The sequence below is a fragment of the Ceratotherium simum genome, chromosome 10 (genome assembly GCF_057802395.1).
Source record: "Ceratotherium simum simum isolate JZ-2026a chromosome 10, ASM5780239v1, whole genome shotgun sequence".
Classification (NCBI taxonomy): domain Eukaryota; kingdom Metazoa; phylum Chordata; class Mammalia; order Perissodactyla; family Rhinocerotidae; genus Ceratotherium; species Ceratotherium simum.
In genome coordinates this window covers 32,828,112-32,845,309 of record NC_141909.1, presented here as the reverse complement: position 1 = coordinate 32,845,309, position 17,198 = coordinate 32,828,112, and the positions used below count along the sequence as shown (strand labels likewise).

The window sequence follows — 17,198 nt, the reverse complement described above, 5'->3', positions numbered from 1 at the left end:
TTTTTTCTTGAGGAAGACTGGCCCTGGGCTAACATCCATGCCCACCTTCCTCCGCTTTATATGGGACGCCGCCACAGCATGGCCTAACAAGCGGTGCATCGGTGTGCACCTGGGATCCAAACCTGCAAACCCCCGGCCGCTGTAGCAGAGCACGCGCACTTAACCGCTTGCGCCACTGGGCCGGCCCCTACCTTTGCATTTTGGCAAAGCAAGAAAGTAAAAACCATTATAGGGAACTCCTGTAAATCACTTCAGCATCCTTCACTAAATTATTGAGTTAATTATCATCAACATCTGGATGAACCATCTTGATCCTGAAACTAATTTTAAAAATAGTGTAATATTGATAATCACTAGTTTTTGTATTCAGTAATGAGTATCATTAGTTTTCAGGCTTTTGTACTATCCCTTTGTATTAACATCTGATTTTTTAAAAGCTGTTACAGGAGTCTATGTTTTCTAGCAACAATTCCCTAAGGCATGTATACCCATGATTAATTACTTGGTATTTTCACCCATACCTGCACTTATTTTTTAAAAAGTTTAACTATAGGTGAACTACTTCAGGGACTATCTGGAGCAGATCCTCATAATTTTAATTGATTCATCCAGACAGAAGAAATTTCTTATGATTCTTTCATAATTGATATATAGTACTTCTGAGTCCTTCTTGTCCTTTTTTCTATGAGAACCTTCTTGGGTTAAAAACGCCAAATAAAGAAACAAAAAAGTGAAGTCCTTTTCAATTTCTAAATACCATGATTTTTAGTTCTCTTTCTTCTCATTTGCTGTCTATATACTAACTTGCCACTTTCATTTTCCTTAACTTATTTAAAGGCAGAAGAGTTCTGAAAGGACTCAGATTGTGACTGTAAATGTGGTCCATAAAATTTAGGTCGATTTTTAATTTGAAATATGGCAACAGAATCATACACTTTATTAAAAAGAAATGGCTCTATTAAAGGGGACAAGGAGGGAAAGAACATAGTAGTTATTGAAATGTACAAGCCTGAGGGTTGTTTACAACAGTAGAGAGATTTGAATAGGAATCAAACTAAAATGAAAAGAAGTCATTGTTATGGGAGTATATGATAGACCTACAGAGCAATTTGAAACATAAGCTTTGTTAATTCAGTCTATAAAATCTACCTAGAGCTAAGCTGTAATAGTGACTGGGGATTTCAAATGTCTGACTGATTGCTAGAAGCTAAGTTTCTACTCTGAATTTTGAATAATAAAAAATAACTAGTAGAAGTTATTTTTTATGAAGTCTGCTGAGACTTACCAGACACATTCTGTTCACTTCAACAAAGTAGATTTAGGAAAGGCCAGAGAAACGATATATATGATCCATAACCAGATACTATAAAGTAATGGTGACTTTGAGAATGAGAGACTTAATAATAGAACAAACAATAACATCTAAAAGATATTTAGAAAAAAACTCTGTATTATCTCAATGGGAAGGAAAAAGTTGTCTAAAAAACTCAATTTGACTGGTTAGCCAGCTCTCTGAGCTCAGGGCAGTAGAAGGAATGCCATATATCAAGTGTAAACTGCATATAAAGAATGGTTCTCTTTTATAGCACGCCAAGATCAACAGAAAAGGATTTTAAAATTGATTTGAAGTACGAACATCAGAAAAGAAAGGCAGAACTACTGAGGTCTTGTTTGGTTTAGGTATTCTTTGGCAAGAAGAATGATCAATATGGCTGAACCCGGTGCCCGGGTTCAGATCCTGGGCACGTGCCAATGCACCACTTGTCAGGCCACGCTGTGGCGGCGTCCCACATAAAGTGGAGGAAGAGGGGCACGAATGTTAGCTCAGGGCCAGTCTTCCTCAGCAAAAAGAGAAGGATTGGCACAGATGTTAGCTCAGGGCTGATCTTCTTGACAAAAAAAAAAAAAACTGTTAACCAATAAATTGTATACCTGAAATAACAGGAATATGATGAAAGATATAAACATTTTTATTTTGAAGTAATTTTAAATTTTTATAAAAATTACAGAAATTGTATACAGAGTTCCTATAAACCCTTTACTCAGATTCCACAGATTACATTAATATTTCTGAACCATTTGAAAATAAGTTGCAGACGTGATGCCCCATTATCCTTTAATACTTCTGTGTGTATTTCCTCAAAACAAGTGGATACTCTCCTCTGTAACTGCAGTATGACTATCAAAATCAGGCAGTTGATATTGATCCACTATTCCCATCAAATCCACAGACCCAATTCACATTTTGCTGATTTTCACAATAATGTCCTATATAGGTTCAGAATCCAATCCAGGATTGTGTGTTGCATTTAGTTGCCTTGTTTCTTTGTCTTCTTTAATCTGGAATGGTTCCTCCTATTCTTGTCTTTCATACCTTTGACATTTATTTTTAAGAGTACAGGGCAGGAGGCCGGCCCCATGGCTTAGCGGTTAAGTGCGCGCGCTCCGCTGCTGGCGGCCCGGGTTCGGATCCCGGGCGCGCACCGACGCACCGCTTCTCCGGCCATGCTGAGGCCGCATCCCACATACAGCAACTAGAAGGATGTGCAGCTATGACATACAACTATATAGTGGGGCTTTGGTGGAAAAATAAATAAATAAAATTATATAAAAAAAAAAAAGAGTACAGGGCAGGGCCGGCCCCGTGGCTTAGTGGTTAAGTGCGCGCACTCCGCTGCTGGCGGCCCGGGTTCGGATCCCGGGTGCGCAGGACACACACTTGTCTGGCCATGCTGAGGCCGCGTCCCACATACAGCAACTAGAAGGATGTGCAGCTATGACATACAACTATCTACTGGGGCTTTGGGGGAAAAAATAAAATAAAATTATTAAAAAAAAAAAAAAAAGAGTACAGGGCAGTTACTTTGAAATTATTCTTCAATTTGGGTTGTCTGATATTTTCTCATGATTTCTATATTTTTGGCACATATACCATAGAGGTAACGCTGTGTCCTTCTCAGTGCATCATTTCAGGAGGCATATGATGTCAGTTTGTCCTGTTACTGGTGATGCTAACTTTTATCACTTGTTTTAGAGAATGTCTGCCTGGCTTCTCTATTATACAGTTAATTAATAACTATGTTATACTTATTAGTATGCTAATTTTGCATTTATTAATTAATAAGTAATGAATAAATATTTTACCAGGAGATACTTTGAGACTGTGTAAGTATACAGTTTCTCATTAAGCCTTTATCTATCAGATTTAGCATCCATTGAGGATTCTTGACTAAATTGATTATCACTTGGTAATGGTAATTAAAAAAAAAATTCCTCGGGGCCGGCCCAGTGGCGCAAGCGGTTGGGTGCGTGCGCTCCGCTGCGGCGGCCCGGGGCTCGCCGGTTCGGATCCCGGGCTTGCACCGCTTGGCGAGCCGTGCTGTGGCAGCGTCCAATATGAAGTGGAGGAAGATGGAGACGGATGTTAGCCCAGGGCCAGTCTTCTTCAGCAAAAAAAAAGAGGAGGATTGGCAGATGTTAGCACAGGGCTGATCTGCCTCTCAAAAAAAAAAAATTCCTCTAACATTAGAGGCTTTCCTTTCCTCCCATTCATTCATTCATCTTAGAATGGACTCATGGATTTATATTTTATTCAAAAGGTTACAGTCCATTATTATCGTTTATTTTGATGCTCAGATTGTCCCACACCTGGCCTTGAAGGGAACCCTTTCAAGTTGGCCCTTTTGTCCTTTTGATATGTCCTTGTCACTCTGAGCACTTTCTAACTTTCAGGTGGAACAAGATGTTCCAGGCTTATCTTTTATTTTTTGTGCCCCAGCCCTGTGTGTTCAGTTACTTCTCCAAGGAGCCCTGGTTCCTTTTAGTGAAAAGTCATATTTAGAACCAAGATCTGGGTGCTAGGGTGTTCTTTGCTACTAAAATACCATTGCTTCTAGGTGCTCTCAGAGGACAGAGCTGGGAAATATTTGTATGTATTATATAAATATACTGACACACTCATATGTGAATGGGTATACACACACACACAATTATATGTTTCTATCTATATATTAAAAAGCATTCATTTACGTCAACACTTCTAATTCTAATCTAACACTATACAGTTTATTCTAGTGTTCTCTGTTATCCTCCATGTATTTGCTGTTTTACCCATTCCCCTTGCATATAAACAAACTCCTGGCCACCCCGGCTTAAAGCTCAGTCCCAGATGCGCTGCTCCCTGCCCCCATCTGGCACACTGATCCTGGCCTGGCCCAGACGGAGCAACAGGTCTCCAAGGTGGGTAGCCACCTTCTTTCTAGTATTGTGCCAATTCCAGCTACCTCAGCCTCCTTGAACCCTGCTCTCTTTCTCCTCAGCTCATCGAGACTACTGTGCTCACTTCAGTTTGCCTTTCCTGCCCTGGCAGCAAGCTGGTATTACTGTTGGGCTCACCTACACTTCTGGGCTACCTGTTTCCCACTGTCTAAAAAGAACTGTCTCAGATATTTTGTCCAGATTTTTAGTTCTTTCCAGTGGGAGGCCTAGTCCAGTAGCAGTTATTCCATCCTGGCCAGAGGTGGAAGTGGCCTCAGTATTATTTCTTGACTTCCCACAGTGAAGATAAGGATTTAGCTTTCCTTTGTCACCCTCTTTCCTTAACCCTCCCTCCCAGTTACAGAATACCTGCTTTCCTTTTTCCTAGTCTTCCAGTGTTGTTGTAGTTGTTGTTTATATTATTATGGGCACAGAAACATTATTCCCAGCTGAGCCATAGTTAATGTACTTTCCTTTTTAACCTTCTTTATTGCTCCAGACTTAATAATTGTCTCATTTTGCTTTTTGGTTTGTTTGCTTAATTTTCGCTCATATTTTTCTTTAAAAGCAGTATCTATCCACCTAAATCTATCACTATCTATACATATTGATTAAAAATTTTTTATTATGTTTAGAAGCCATAGAGTTAAAGAGAAGAGATTGGGCTTTATGGATTGCAGTTGAAGTGCCACTTATAAGACATCTGAGCTTGTAGATTTGGATATAGAGTATCGGTTAACTTTGGATTAGCATGAATATATATAATTCTGGACTTTTTCATTTTTTCATAGTATTGAAAAAGTACTAGTTTATTCAAGGTGATTATAATTGTGGTTAATTATTTTTGGTAGTCAGTAGAATAATGCTGTTATTTAGATTGTTGCTCTATGCTACTGCCTTGGTGTACACAATTAGTAGTAGTAATGTATAAACCTTGTGGCTCCCTTTCATTGATATAAACATGTCATTCTTACTTAGGAGGCTTCTGATTGAGCTTTCAAAGCGAAGAAAGAAATTTTTCATATTTCTGAGGGTAAAAACTAGGGTTGGTAACTTTTTAAAAACTGATTTATTAATTTTGCATATTCTTTTTAGGAAATTAAAGCCAATATTTATTTCTAATAAATTCTGTTTATGAAGATAATTTAGGCTTTCAAACATGGAAGCAAGGATCTAATAACTTTTAATGTTAAAAAATATTCATAGTTAGCACATTTAAAAAATTTGTTATGATATATTGTTTAAAACATCTTTTGCCTCACTGTGGGAGAGGAAAATGGAAGTTGAAAGTACATTATCCTGTACAGACAGCTAAACATTCAACCATTTGTCTCTTTTCCACAGATGGACGGAAACCATTTCCAATTAATCATGGGGAAACTAGTGATGAAACTTTATTAGAGGTAACAATAAAACTTGTTGGCCCACTTTTTCTCATTAATGTTCTTGTTATCTTTAAAACATCTCTAAAGATCACTCGTATAACATTTTCTTTGTATTTGGATCCTTCCTTGTCCTTGATCTCTTGAGAAAATTCAAAAAGAATAATTCTAATTAGTGTTAAAAACCCTCAACAAATAAAGAGATTTTCAGAGCTCTTTATGTGCACGAGTATCAACTTTAAAAAAGACAAGAAAAGTATTGAAAGAGTTGCACATCATATTCCATATTTCATTGAATCCAAGATACCGTCGTTTGTATCTTAATCCTGATTTTAGAGATTTTTAAATTTATGAACAAATTGTGCGGCTTAGAATCAATGAAATATGTAATTTTCAGGTTAAAAGTTTCTTAAAAGCAGGGGCCAGCCCGGTGGCATGGTGGTTAAGTTCACGCGTTCTGCTTTAGTGGCCCGGGGTTCGCAGGTTCGGATCCCAGGCGCGGACCTAACGCACCATTCATCAAGCCATGCTGTGGTGGCATTCCACATACAAAATAGAGGAAGATGGGCACAGATGTTAGCCCAGGCCAATCTTCCTCAAGGAAGATTGGCAACAGATGTTAGCTCAGGGCCACTCTTCCTCACCAAGAAAAAAAAAATATATATATATATATATATACTTAAAAATTATGAAACAAATTTGCATTCATCTTAAAAACAGTTTCTTAAAAGCATTTTAAGAAGGAACACTTACTGTATCTTATACTTTTGTGCTAAGCAAGTTAGGCCACTAATTTCTGTTCACTCTTCTGGTGTGCTTTAAGTTATTTTTCATTTGGAAAAAGAAGTCTGCAGTATAACGTTAGTAAGAATTAGGAAAATATGAAACAATTATTTATCATTTGTGAGTAAAACACATGTTTATAAACTGAAAAGTTCTACATTTTTTTTCCTATAGGATGCCATAGAAGTTTGCAAGAAGTTTATGGAACGTGACCCTGACGAATTGAGATTCAATGCAATTGCTCTTTCTGCAGCATAGCTTGTCAATAAGGGAAACACCAAATACTGTATTATTTGCAACAAAAATTAAATTTCTGCCCTCATACACTAACTCAGAAATTTTGATATTTTCATTAACTTGACTGATTAAACTTTATGTGAATTAAATTTTGACTTAATCTGTGTTTTATATTATTTTTGCCCCAAATTAAAGCTGCTGTTCTGTTCTTCCCTTTCTTTCTTGTGCAGGATTTACTTTGATGACTAGCAATAGCTTTCTTATTCTCTTTAAATTTTATGGGAGATTTTGTATTGGGACACAGGAACAATTTCCATCTGCATAGTATGACTATATATTATATCATATATGTTAATGTATTTATTTAGCAAACATTTGTTGAGCATCTACTTGTGATGAGCTGTACACTGTTCTAGGTGCTGGAGTTACAGTGGTGAACACTATCAACAAGGTCCATAGTCATGGAGCTTATGTTCTTGTGAGAAGAGACAAATAAGAAATGCATTAATAAGATATATACCAGTGATAGAGGCTATGAAGAAAATTAAAGTTGGATTTGTGTTAGAGAGTGACTGGGTGTATACTTTAGATTTTGTGATCAGGGAAGGCTTCTATGAGGAGGTAACTTTGAAGTTGGGATCTGAATAGCAAAAAGTATCCAGTCATAGAAAGGTGGTGGGGAAGAGTAGAGGAAATAATTAATGCAGAGTCCCTCACGTGGGGAAGTCTCCCTGTGTTGTAGGACCAGAAAGAAGGTTCATATGACCAGAGCATAGAAAGTAAGGGGGAAGGTAGCAAAAGATGAGGTCAGAGAAGGAGAGGCTTAGTGATACAGGAATATAAGAAATGGCATTTGGATTTATTGCAGGTGTGATGGTAAGCCATTGGAGGGTTTTAAAGAGTGACCTGATTTGATTTATAGTTTTAGGAGATCTCTCTTGGCTACTCTGGATAATATATTGGGGAGGAGGTTAAGAACAGAGGTAGAGAGACTTGTGAGGAGCCCACTGCATTAGTTCAGTGAGAGATGGTGATGGTTAGGTCTTAAAAGTAGTAGTAATTTAGATAGAGGTATGTGAGTGAATTTGGGGTGTGTGTTGAAGAAGGAATGGCTTCAGTTGAGTCTTAAAGGATAGGTGGAAGACAGTGGAAAGGTGGAAGGATATTTGTAGAGCTGAGGCAAAACACAGGGTTGGTGTGATAGCAATGTCCTATATCTTTTTTGTGAGAGTATTGGTTATACAGGTATATACATTGATCAAAACTCATTGTTCATTTAAAATCTGTATTTCACCGTATACTATACATTTTACCTCAAAAAAAGGGAAAAAAACCAGAACAGAGTTGGGTTGGAATGAGTATAGAAGGTAGGAGAAAGACCAGATTGGTCCAGAATGAAGTTCTGGACTGATAAAATTGAGTGTAGATGTTTATATGTGATCCACTGAGTTAACATAGATTCCTTAAGTAGGAATGTAAGTGGTATTTTAGCAAGAGTAATAGGACAGTGGCTTGCAGAATGGATTAGATCTATGTTATTCCCAGTGTGGTTACGTCAGTATTGCCTGGAACTTGTTAGAAATGAAGAATTTCAGACCTCACTCACCCTAGACCTACGAAATGAGAACCTGCATTTTCAATAAGATCCCTGGGTGATTCATATGCATATTAAGTTTGGAAAGCAGTGGATTATAAAAAATAGACTGTAATGAGGAAGGTCACTTTGGAAGATATTTAAATTTACCACCATTCTGTGGTGGAGAGGGCCTGAATGAAGTGATGGCAATAGAGATGAAGAAATAATCTGAAACAAGTTGATAAACTGTGTATGTAGGTGATGCTTTGACATGCAATAACAGCAACCACTTGTTCTACTCTTGTTAAATTGTTTGTATTTTGTACTCACATCTATATTGTATATTATCTTACATATTTTAAATATTCTGTAGCAGTTTTCTGCCTGTTGCCTTGCTGGATTTCTCTTACTATATAATTTCTTGATAGATCCTTAATCAATGGCATCTCACCAAGAATTTACATAGTTTCTCAAGTTTACTATGAGGAATACTAACTTGGCGGACTGTTATTGTGCAAGAAGAGTTTGAGGTCAAGTTACCTTTTGAAAACATTTAAAGTTAAGTTAAAAAAATTACACATATATTGGGTGGGAACCCAACTGCAGAACTACTCAGAGCTTTTTTTTCAAAAAAAAATTATTCTATGTATTACGAATATCATTTTCTTTTTTTTTTTTTTTTAAAGATTTTATTTATTTATTTTTTTCCCCCCAAAGCCCCAGTAGATAGTTGTATGTCACAGCTGCACATCCTTCTAGTTGCTGTATGTGGGACGCGGCCTAAGCATAGCCGGAGAAGTGGCGTGTCGGTGCGCGCCCGGGATCCGAACCCGGGCCGCCAGCAGCAGAGCGCGAGCACTTAACCGCTAAGCCACGGGGCCGGCCCACGAATATCATTTTCTAAACATTTTATGGAGCAACATTTAGGACAAGCATTCTTTTGCACACAGTTTAGCATGATAGTCCCTTGTGGAATACACCACTTGAAAATTTTCTCTTGCTTCTCCCTTCTTAGGTTTATGTCTAGAATTTTAGTCCTTCAGCTCTGTTTCCTATAATACTTTGTGTAGTCACTTTCTTAAAACTTAGCACTTGTAGAAGAGATTAATGGTTAATTTTGTATGGAAACTTGTAAAGGGACACTAAGGGGGGTCAAGTTATGGGTCATTTCTCTATATTGCTGTTAATGACCATAACGTATTTGGGGGAAATGGAATTAAAATAAGAACTGAAACTTTAAGTATTTTTGCTTGGTGCACTTGTGGGAATTGACTAAACATCACCTTTCATTGGGTGTAATGATTTGCTTTAAATTATTGAAAGAGAGGAGCATTTATGAACTCCATAATATTTAACCCCTAATATTGTCCATGTTCATTTGTGACTAAAACAGAAGTTATCTGTATTATATGGTGAATTAAACTTTAATGTCTTAAATGAAAACCATCTTTAATTCTGTATAAAAATTATTTAAACAAAGAAATCTGATTTAAGTTTAGTTTCATTCCATCTTAGATTTGTGTACAGTGCTTATTAGGTAAGCTTTATACTTGGGTTGTATATAACCTTGTGAAAGATGACATGAGTGGAGCCATGTTAAAATGGAGCAGAGCAGCCACTTCAGGAGTTGCCTTTGCACATCTTGTTTATCTTCCAAACTGGACCAAACTGCCAACATGCCAAGAAGTCAGTAAGGACGAGAATATCCTGTTTGTAAGGACTGATGAAATGGACTTTGCTGATGACTGAATTGCTAACCAATCAATGAAGTTCAAGTCTAGCCTTTTGCCTGATGACCAAATCTCAAGCCAATCTATGAAGTACAGACCTAACCTGACCTCATCTAGCACCGATGAACTCTTCTTTAATACAGCTCACCTCATCCTCCCTCTTCCCCATAAAAACCCTGAGCCACTCTCCTGTAATCATGACACTATTTGGGTTTCTACTTGAATCTGTGCTCCCCGAATTGCAATTCTTTGATCTCAAATAAACTCTTTACCTCTTAAACTGGTTTCTGTTTTTGCTGGTTGACAACATACAACCTGCTTATTTCATTTAATGAAAACAATATAGTTTAAGAGAGATTTTTAGCCATTAATATTTGTCTAATACTATAGCTTTCAAAAGAAGCATCTGTAGGCTTAAGATTCCTATATTGGTGCTTGTAAGAAAATTGCAAGGGCTTGCCCTGTGGCCTAGGGGTTAAGTTCGGCGTGCTCTCCTTTGGCGGCCTGGGTTTGGTTCCCAGGCACAGACCTACAGCCTTTTTCGGCAGCCGTGCTGTGGCGACAACCCACACACAAAATAGAGGAAGATTGGCACAGATGTTAGCTCAGGGCGAATCTTCATCAGCCAAAAAAAAAAGAAAGAAAATTGCAAAGACGTGTCTTTTCATCACTTTCTGAACTTCTCTATAGAAATTTATTTCTTTTAGAGAAAGCTTACATATATGTATACACACACATGCATATATATTTGTGTATATATATATATATATATATATATATGCATTACCTGGGAACTAACAAGTATACACACACACACACATTCATACTTTGAATAGGCAAATAACTGGTCTAAATTTTCTGTGTATGATTTAAATCCTTGACTGAAGTTAAAGTAAAACCTCTTTGAAAAGTTTGTAAAAAGTTTTTTGAGCTAATTTAGAAGACTTTGTACACACATACTTATAATGTTTTTATCTTACAAGATTCTCTGGTAAGATCTTAAAATGAGGTTCCTTGTGCTCTTAACAAAATTACTACTGAAAATCAAATGTAAAATATACTGAGTTTTCAGATTGCAGAAATTAAATTTTGTCATTTCTTTTGCTTCTTTTCATTTCAAAATTTGACCTCTTAAGTGAATAAACTATTGTGATATAGAAGATTCATCGTCATGAAGGACATTTATTTTCTTTGTGTCAAAGGAGCCAGTTGATCAACCCACCATGCCTTAGTTTCCTGTATATTCTTACTTGTTTGCTTTTCAATAAAAAGTTATTCTAAATTTTTCTCTTGACTTCTTTGTTTAGGATAGTGGTTCTGAACCTGTGTGTTGCTTCCACCTACTTGATAGGTGGGAGTCCCCAGTGTGACATTTCCATGGTCCACACCCAGATATTACATGGGAAGTTACATAGACAATAAAGGCTATATATTATGAGCATTACCTTATTGTCTAATTGATAGGGTGGTTGGGAATGCCTGCTTTAGAGGCATTAAATGTACATAACCTATACTGAAAGCTATTTTGCAAAATAGATTATTTAAAATGCTTAGAAATACATAATAAAGCCTTTCTAATCCACAAGACGGACATGAGTATAAATTGAATTATTTAAAATAAAAATCCAGGGCCGGCCCTGTGGCTTGGTGGTTAAGTGCGCGCGCTGCAATGCTGGTGGCCCGGGTTCGGATCCCGGGTGCGCATCGAGGCACCACTTCTCCGTCCATCCTGAGGCCGAGTCCCACATACAGCAACTAGAAGGATGTGCAGCTGTGACATACAACTGTCTGCTGGGGCTTTGGGGGGAAAAAATAAAATAAATAAAATCTTAAAAAAAAAAAAAAAAAAAAAAAAAAAAAAAAAAAAATAAAATAAAAATCCACATGGTCGAGAATAAATCCCAAATGATATGAATGACACATTTTAATTGATTCAAACCTGTGTCCTTTATAGACATGTAAACATAGTTGGTATTTAAGTTATGTTCAATAGTGTGTCCTTGAAGAGCTAAAGGATAAGATCTCTGTGTCCTGCACATGTTCTGTGACAACAAGATGAAACCAAATTGCTTGAGGCTTTGTTTGTATCCTAAACATGAATAACTTGAAACACATGCAAAGGTTGTAAATTAGACTATTCTTAAAAAATGTCGTAAAACCTGTCTGCTGAAAAGTTGCGTTACCTACTGAGAGTTTAACGACCGGTCGTAGAAGATGACAAAAGATTACGTTTGAATTTTCCTTTAGGGCTAAGCAGTAGAAAGTTGTTTTTCTTTAGTCTGCCCTGAATATTAAGTATTTGAAGCCAGCTGTTCCTCCCATCCCCCACCTCCACTACAGAAGTATACACATTTGATACACAGTTAATGGGAATGTTACATTGTTTATTATTTTTTACCATTGAGACCAAAGCATGATATTTCGTGGTCTGGGTATAATTTAAAACATGCATTCTTCTGAGAAACTGATTTCTTTTATAAACAAAATGCAAATGCCTTAAATATTTCTTCATTTTATTATTATTTTTTTAATTTTATTTATTTTTTCCTGCAAAGCCCCAGTAGATAGTTGTACATCATAGCTGCACATCCTTCTAGTTGCTGTATGTGGGACGCAGCCTCAGCATGGCCGGAGAAGCGGTGCGTCAGTGCGCACCCGGGATCCGAACCCGGGCCGCCAGCAGCAGAGCGCACACACTTAACCGTTAAGCCATGGGCCGGCCCCTCTTCATTTTAATATAATAAGAATAATTGGTCTTATAGCTGTGTTCTGGTATGGCTTAATAATCAGGTACACGTGAAGTATTCAAGATAAGAGCACAACAGTACTGATTTTAAGAACTTTAGAAAGTATGGCTTATGGGCAAAATCAGAAAGAATGTTTAAAGCCAACTGTTCACCTTACTGTTTTAGTTTTTACCTTGCTCTTTTCCATTTTCAGAAGACAAGAGCCAAGTACCTGAGTTGCTACAAGTGTTCCAGTGAAGGCTTTTAGTTTTTCGGGGCTAGTAGTCGTCTATTGTTTCCTTACTGTGCGTGGAATGCCTAGAGAAAGTGACGTCATTAGCTAAATTAATAAAACATAAGAGAGAAAATGCTTAGGCCAATTCAATATCCTTCCAATATTAATTCTATAGTTGATACCTATGTAGATATTAGGGATTGTTGAGCAACTAACCTAGTTTTAAAATGGGATCCAGTTGTTCTCAAACTTTTCCCTCTCAGGAGTCCCTTAACATTCTTAAAAATTATTGAGGAGCCCAGAGAGCTTTTGTAAGGGTTATATCTGTTGATCTATAAGTATTAGAGAGTAAAACAAATTTTAAGAATATTTATTAATTCACTTAAAAATAAATCCATCACTTGTTAACATAACATTTTTATAAAAAATAACTATTTTCTTGTGGCCGGCCCAGGGGCATAGTAGTTAAGTTTGCATGCTCTACTTCGGTGGCTCAGGGTTTGCAGGTTCAGATCCTGGATGCCAACCTATGCATCACTTATCAAGCCATGCTGCAGCAGGCGTCTCACATATAAAGCAGAGGAAGATGGACACGGATGTTAGCCCAGGGCCAATCTTCCTCAGCAAAAAGAGGAGAATTGGCAACAGATGTTAGCTCAGGGCTAATCTTCCTCATCAAAAAAAACCCAAGAAAACAAAAAACCTATTTTCTTAAAAAAGTTAGTGATAACAGTAGCATTATTTTACATTTTTGCAGAATCTCTTTAATATCTGACTTATGGAAGACAGCTGGATCCTTCTATCTGATAATCAATGGAAATTGCTTACTGGAATTGGCAATTCAGGGAGTCCATGGTACTCTACGTCAAAACAATTTCAGAGACAGTCATTTGAAGATGAGGACTGTGTCTCTTGCACACTAGTTAATGATGTGCAAGAGTCTGGTACAGTGCTTGGCATACAGTAGGAGCCAGATGATACTCAGTAGGTGATTAAACTATACTGCAGTGGGCTGAGACATGAACAGTAGGTGACGATATGGATTCAGGGAGTACAGACACCCCCTTCAAGGCACTTGGTTGAGAAAAGGAGAGAAATAAAGTCATAGCTTGGTGTGGGGTAGGATCAGCAGAGGGCTTTCAAAAGAATGTTACTATGTGAGGAATGGAAAAAAAAGGGGGGGGGGGGCGGGCGGCCCGGGTTCTGATCCCGGGCGTTCACCAACACACTCCTTGTCAGGCCATGTTGTGGTGGCATCCCATATAAAAGTGGAGGAAGATGGGCACGGATGTTAGCCCAGGGCCAGTCTTCCTCAGCAAAAAGAGGATTGGCATGGATGTTAGCTCAGGGCTGATCTTTCTCAAAAAAAAAAAACAGCAGAGAGAAGTAGAGAACACAGGAAAGAAATGGGATGATTGAGGGACCTAAGTGGGGGGAAGATGCATATATCTAGCAGAGCATTTCAAACTTGAGCACATGAGATCCCAGATCTTGTTAAAATGCAGATTCTGATTCAGCCATTAGGCGTGGAGCCTGAGACTGTGCATTTCTAAACAAGCACCCAGGCTGCTGGTCTAAGGACCCCACCTTGATTAGGGCTATTCTAGAACACAGTTGAAGAGGTGCCCTTGGGCAGGAGGAGTAGACACCTCTTCCACTGAATTTGGAGATCCTGGCTGATGGAACTTTTTATCAGAGAACATTTTTTTTCCTAATATCCAATGAGTACACTTTCCCACTCAGTGGCTATTTCATGAGAATTTTTTCAATAGAAAACCTCTGGCCTTAGTAATTTAGAATTTCAGTGTTCTCACAATGCTTGATTGATAGCACTATACTGAAGTTATGGCATAAAATATAGTGGTTCTATCAAAAAAAAAGATGATTAGGATCTCTAAGAATTATCTAAATGTCATTGCTTCATGAACAGAGCTCAGAGTCTGGGGTTGAACATAGTTTGATTCTTGGCTCTGACTGAGTGGTCCTGGGCAAACTACTAACATCTTAACTAAAAGTACCCTCATGCAGGATTGTCTTTTGTGAGAATTATAAATGTAGTACATGAAAGCCAGTACGCAAAAAATAGTACCTATTATTATCACAATCACCCCAGGGGTGCAATAAGCTATATTGAACGTAATTTCAAAGTTTGTTTCATAAATCATTGGATTCACCTAGTTTTCTAAAGGATTTAAATAAGAAGATGGAATGAATAGATCACATTTCATTTCCATGTACAAGGGAACTGTGCATATTTCTTCTGTAACTGGGAAATAGTTTAACTTTAAAAAATCTCAAAATAGCTGAAGTTAGCAGACATGCAATTTAGCAAGGATGATTGGAATTTTGGTCTTTCCTGTAATAATGCTATACCGAAGCATACTGCTCATTAAGAAAACATTTTTAACTGAATCTTTTACTCCTGAGAGCCAAGAATGCTGTTTTTCTTTTTGATAGCTATGTTTACAGAATCTGAATCACCCTAAGCAATTATTTCAACATTTCAAGTTATTATTAATATTTATGCTTCATTTATAGCTATCTGAATGTCAATGAATTTCAGTATGGTGCTGGAGTGACAAAACAAGGTCAGATAAGTTCAATATAGGGTTATGGTATAAACCTATTTTAATTTTTATTACAACTGCTATGAAGAAAAGTAGGATATAATATCTCCGTCTTTTACAGTTGGCCTTCCTATGCTGAGAACAGACCCCTGAGCTCTGGAAATCTGGAGACGACTCATCAGTGCCCACGTCTGGGTGTGTGTGGCTGACCATATCTCTGGGGAGGGGGTCGGCAGCACAGAAGGTAATAGTTCTTTGACTATTTTATATTGTTACTTTGAAAGCTCCAAAGTATAATGTCTCTGTTTAGCTTCCTTCGGGAACACATGCAGATGGAAAGAGGTGAGTTGGAGGTTAAGAAGTAAATACTGCAACTGAGATAAAATTAAGTCAGTTTTGCTGACTATCCCCAGGCATATTTAACCGGAACTTTTATTGTCAGTAGCCACAATATAGCAAATATTTAGCCCTCTCTTATCAATTTTATGATCACTGTTGATCTCTTGCACTGGGAAATATGCCTGGGTGGTAGAAGATTGTAAAATAGCATAAGGCATGTTGTAGTCTGTAAGGTGCTTTCACATACGAGGCTGTGAGGGCATCCGGAAGTCCCAACCAAGCTACTCAAAGCCAGTTTTAGTTTTGGTTTGCAGGCCCAGTGTTATTAAGATCCTGCTGGACTTTGCTTTGAAAAGTTTTTCCTCATTCTTTTTCTAGATCTTGTAATTGTCTGTAAGTACTAACTTCATAATTCATGCGCCTGCTCTAGCCATGCCTTTAAGAGCTTTAAGAATGACAAGCCCAGGGATCCTTTCAAAGGAACCAAACTAGAAATGGATGCTTATGGCAGGTGTCAGGTTGATTTACCACCACTCTCCTAACCTGATATTAGATCTATTCAACAGACATGGCGGTAAACATAGAGGGTACTAATGTCTGATTTTGAAAAATTTAGTTATACATAAGAAGAATTTATTTTGTCCCACTGTGTTGGCTGAATAAGTCATGATACCAATTAAAAGCAGATCTGAAAATTAATAACTCCTGCTTTTTTGATTTAGCATCCAATAAACTTTTCTCTGGCCACTAGGGCTTAATGAACGAAACACCTCTTTGGCAAAGAATTCTTCTGGCATGAAATATTACCGTAAAAATTATTTTGTTGTACAAATTAAAATGAAAGATTAATTTTACATTGTAATTATTTTGAAAATATGAAATTTCTACAAGCCACTAGAAGACCAAAAATAATCTGAAGTGTCTCTAAAATTTGAACTAAACTTAAAATATTCTTAGCATTTTATTAGGTACATATTTATGTTTGACTTTTTTTTGATGAGGAAGATTGGCTGTGAGCTAACATCTGTTGCCAATCTTCCTCTTTTTGCTTGAGGAAGATTGTCCCTGATCTAACTTCTGTACCAGTCTTCCTCTATTTTGTATGTGGGATGCTGCCATGGCAGGGCTTGACAAGCGGTGGGTAGGTCCATGCCCAGGATCCAAACCCGTGAACCCTGGGCCACCAAAGCAGAGCGTGGGAACTTAACCACTAGGCCACTGGGCCGGCCCCTGTTTGACTTTTTTGGAACCAGCATTTATGTATCTTTATATCTCTCCTAGCTAGCATAGTACCTTGGAAACTCAGTAAATGTTTATTGTTTTTGTTTTTTGTGTGTGTGAGGAAGATTAGCCCTGAGCTAACATC

At 37.6% G+C, this 17,198-nt stretch overlaps 1 protein-coding gene across 2 annotated transcripts in view; it reads left to right on the top strand.

Annotated features, from left to right (window-relative positions):
• The window catches only part of UCHL3 (ubiquitin C-terminal hydrolase L3), a 53,093-nt gene extending 42,848 nt beyond the window's left edge, over nt 1–10,245 (top strand). For both annotated transcript variants that reach the window (XM_014781796.2, XM_004423082.3), the window contains 2 exons: nt 5,602–5,660; nt 6,597–10,245. In XM_014781796.2, the coding sequence (XP_014637282.1) occupies nt 5,602–5,660; nt 6,597–6,680 (143 nt within the window). In that variant the 3' untranslated portion in view covers nt 6,681–10,245. The remainder of the gene's footprint in view (nt 1–5,601; nt 5,661–6,596) is intronic.
• The last annotated feature ends 6,953 nt before the right edge of the window (nt 10,246–17,198 follow it).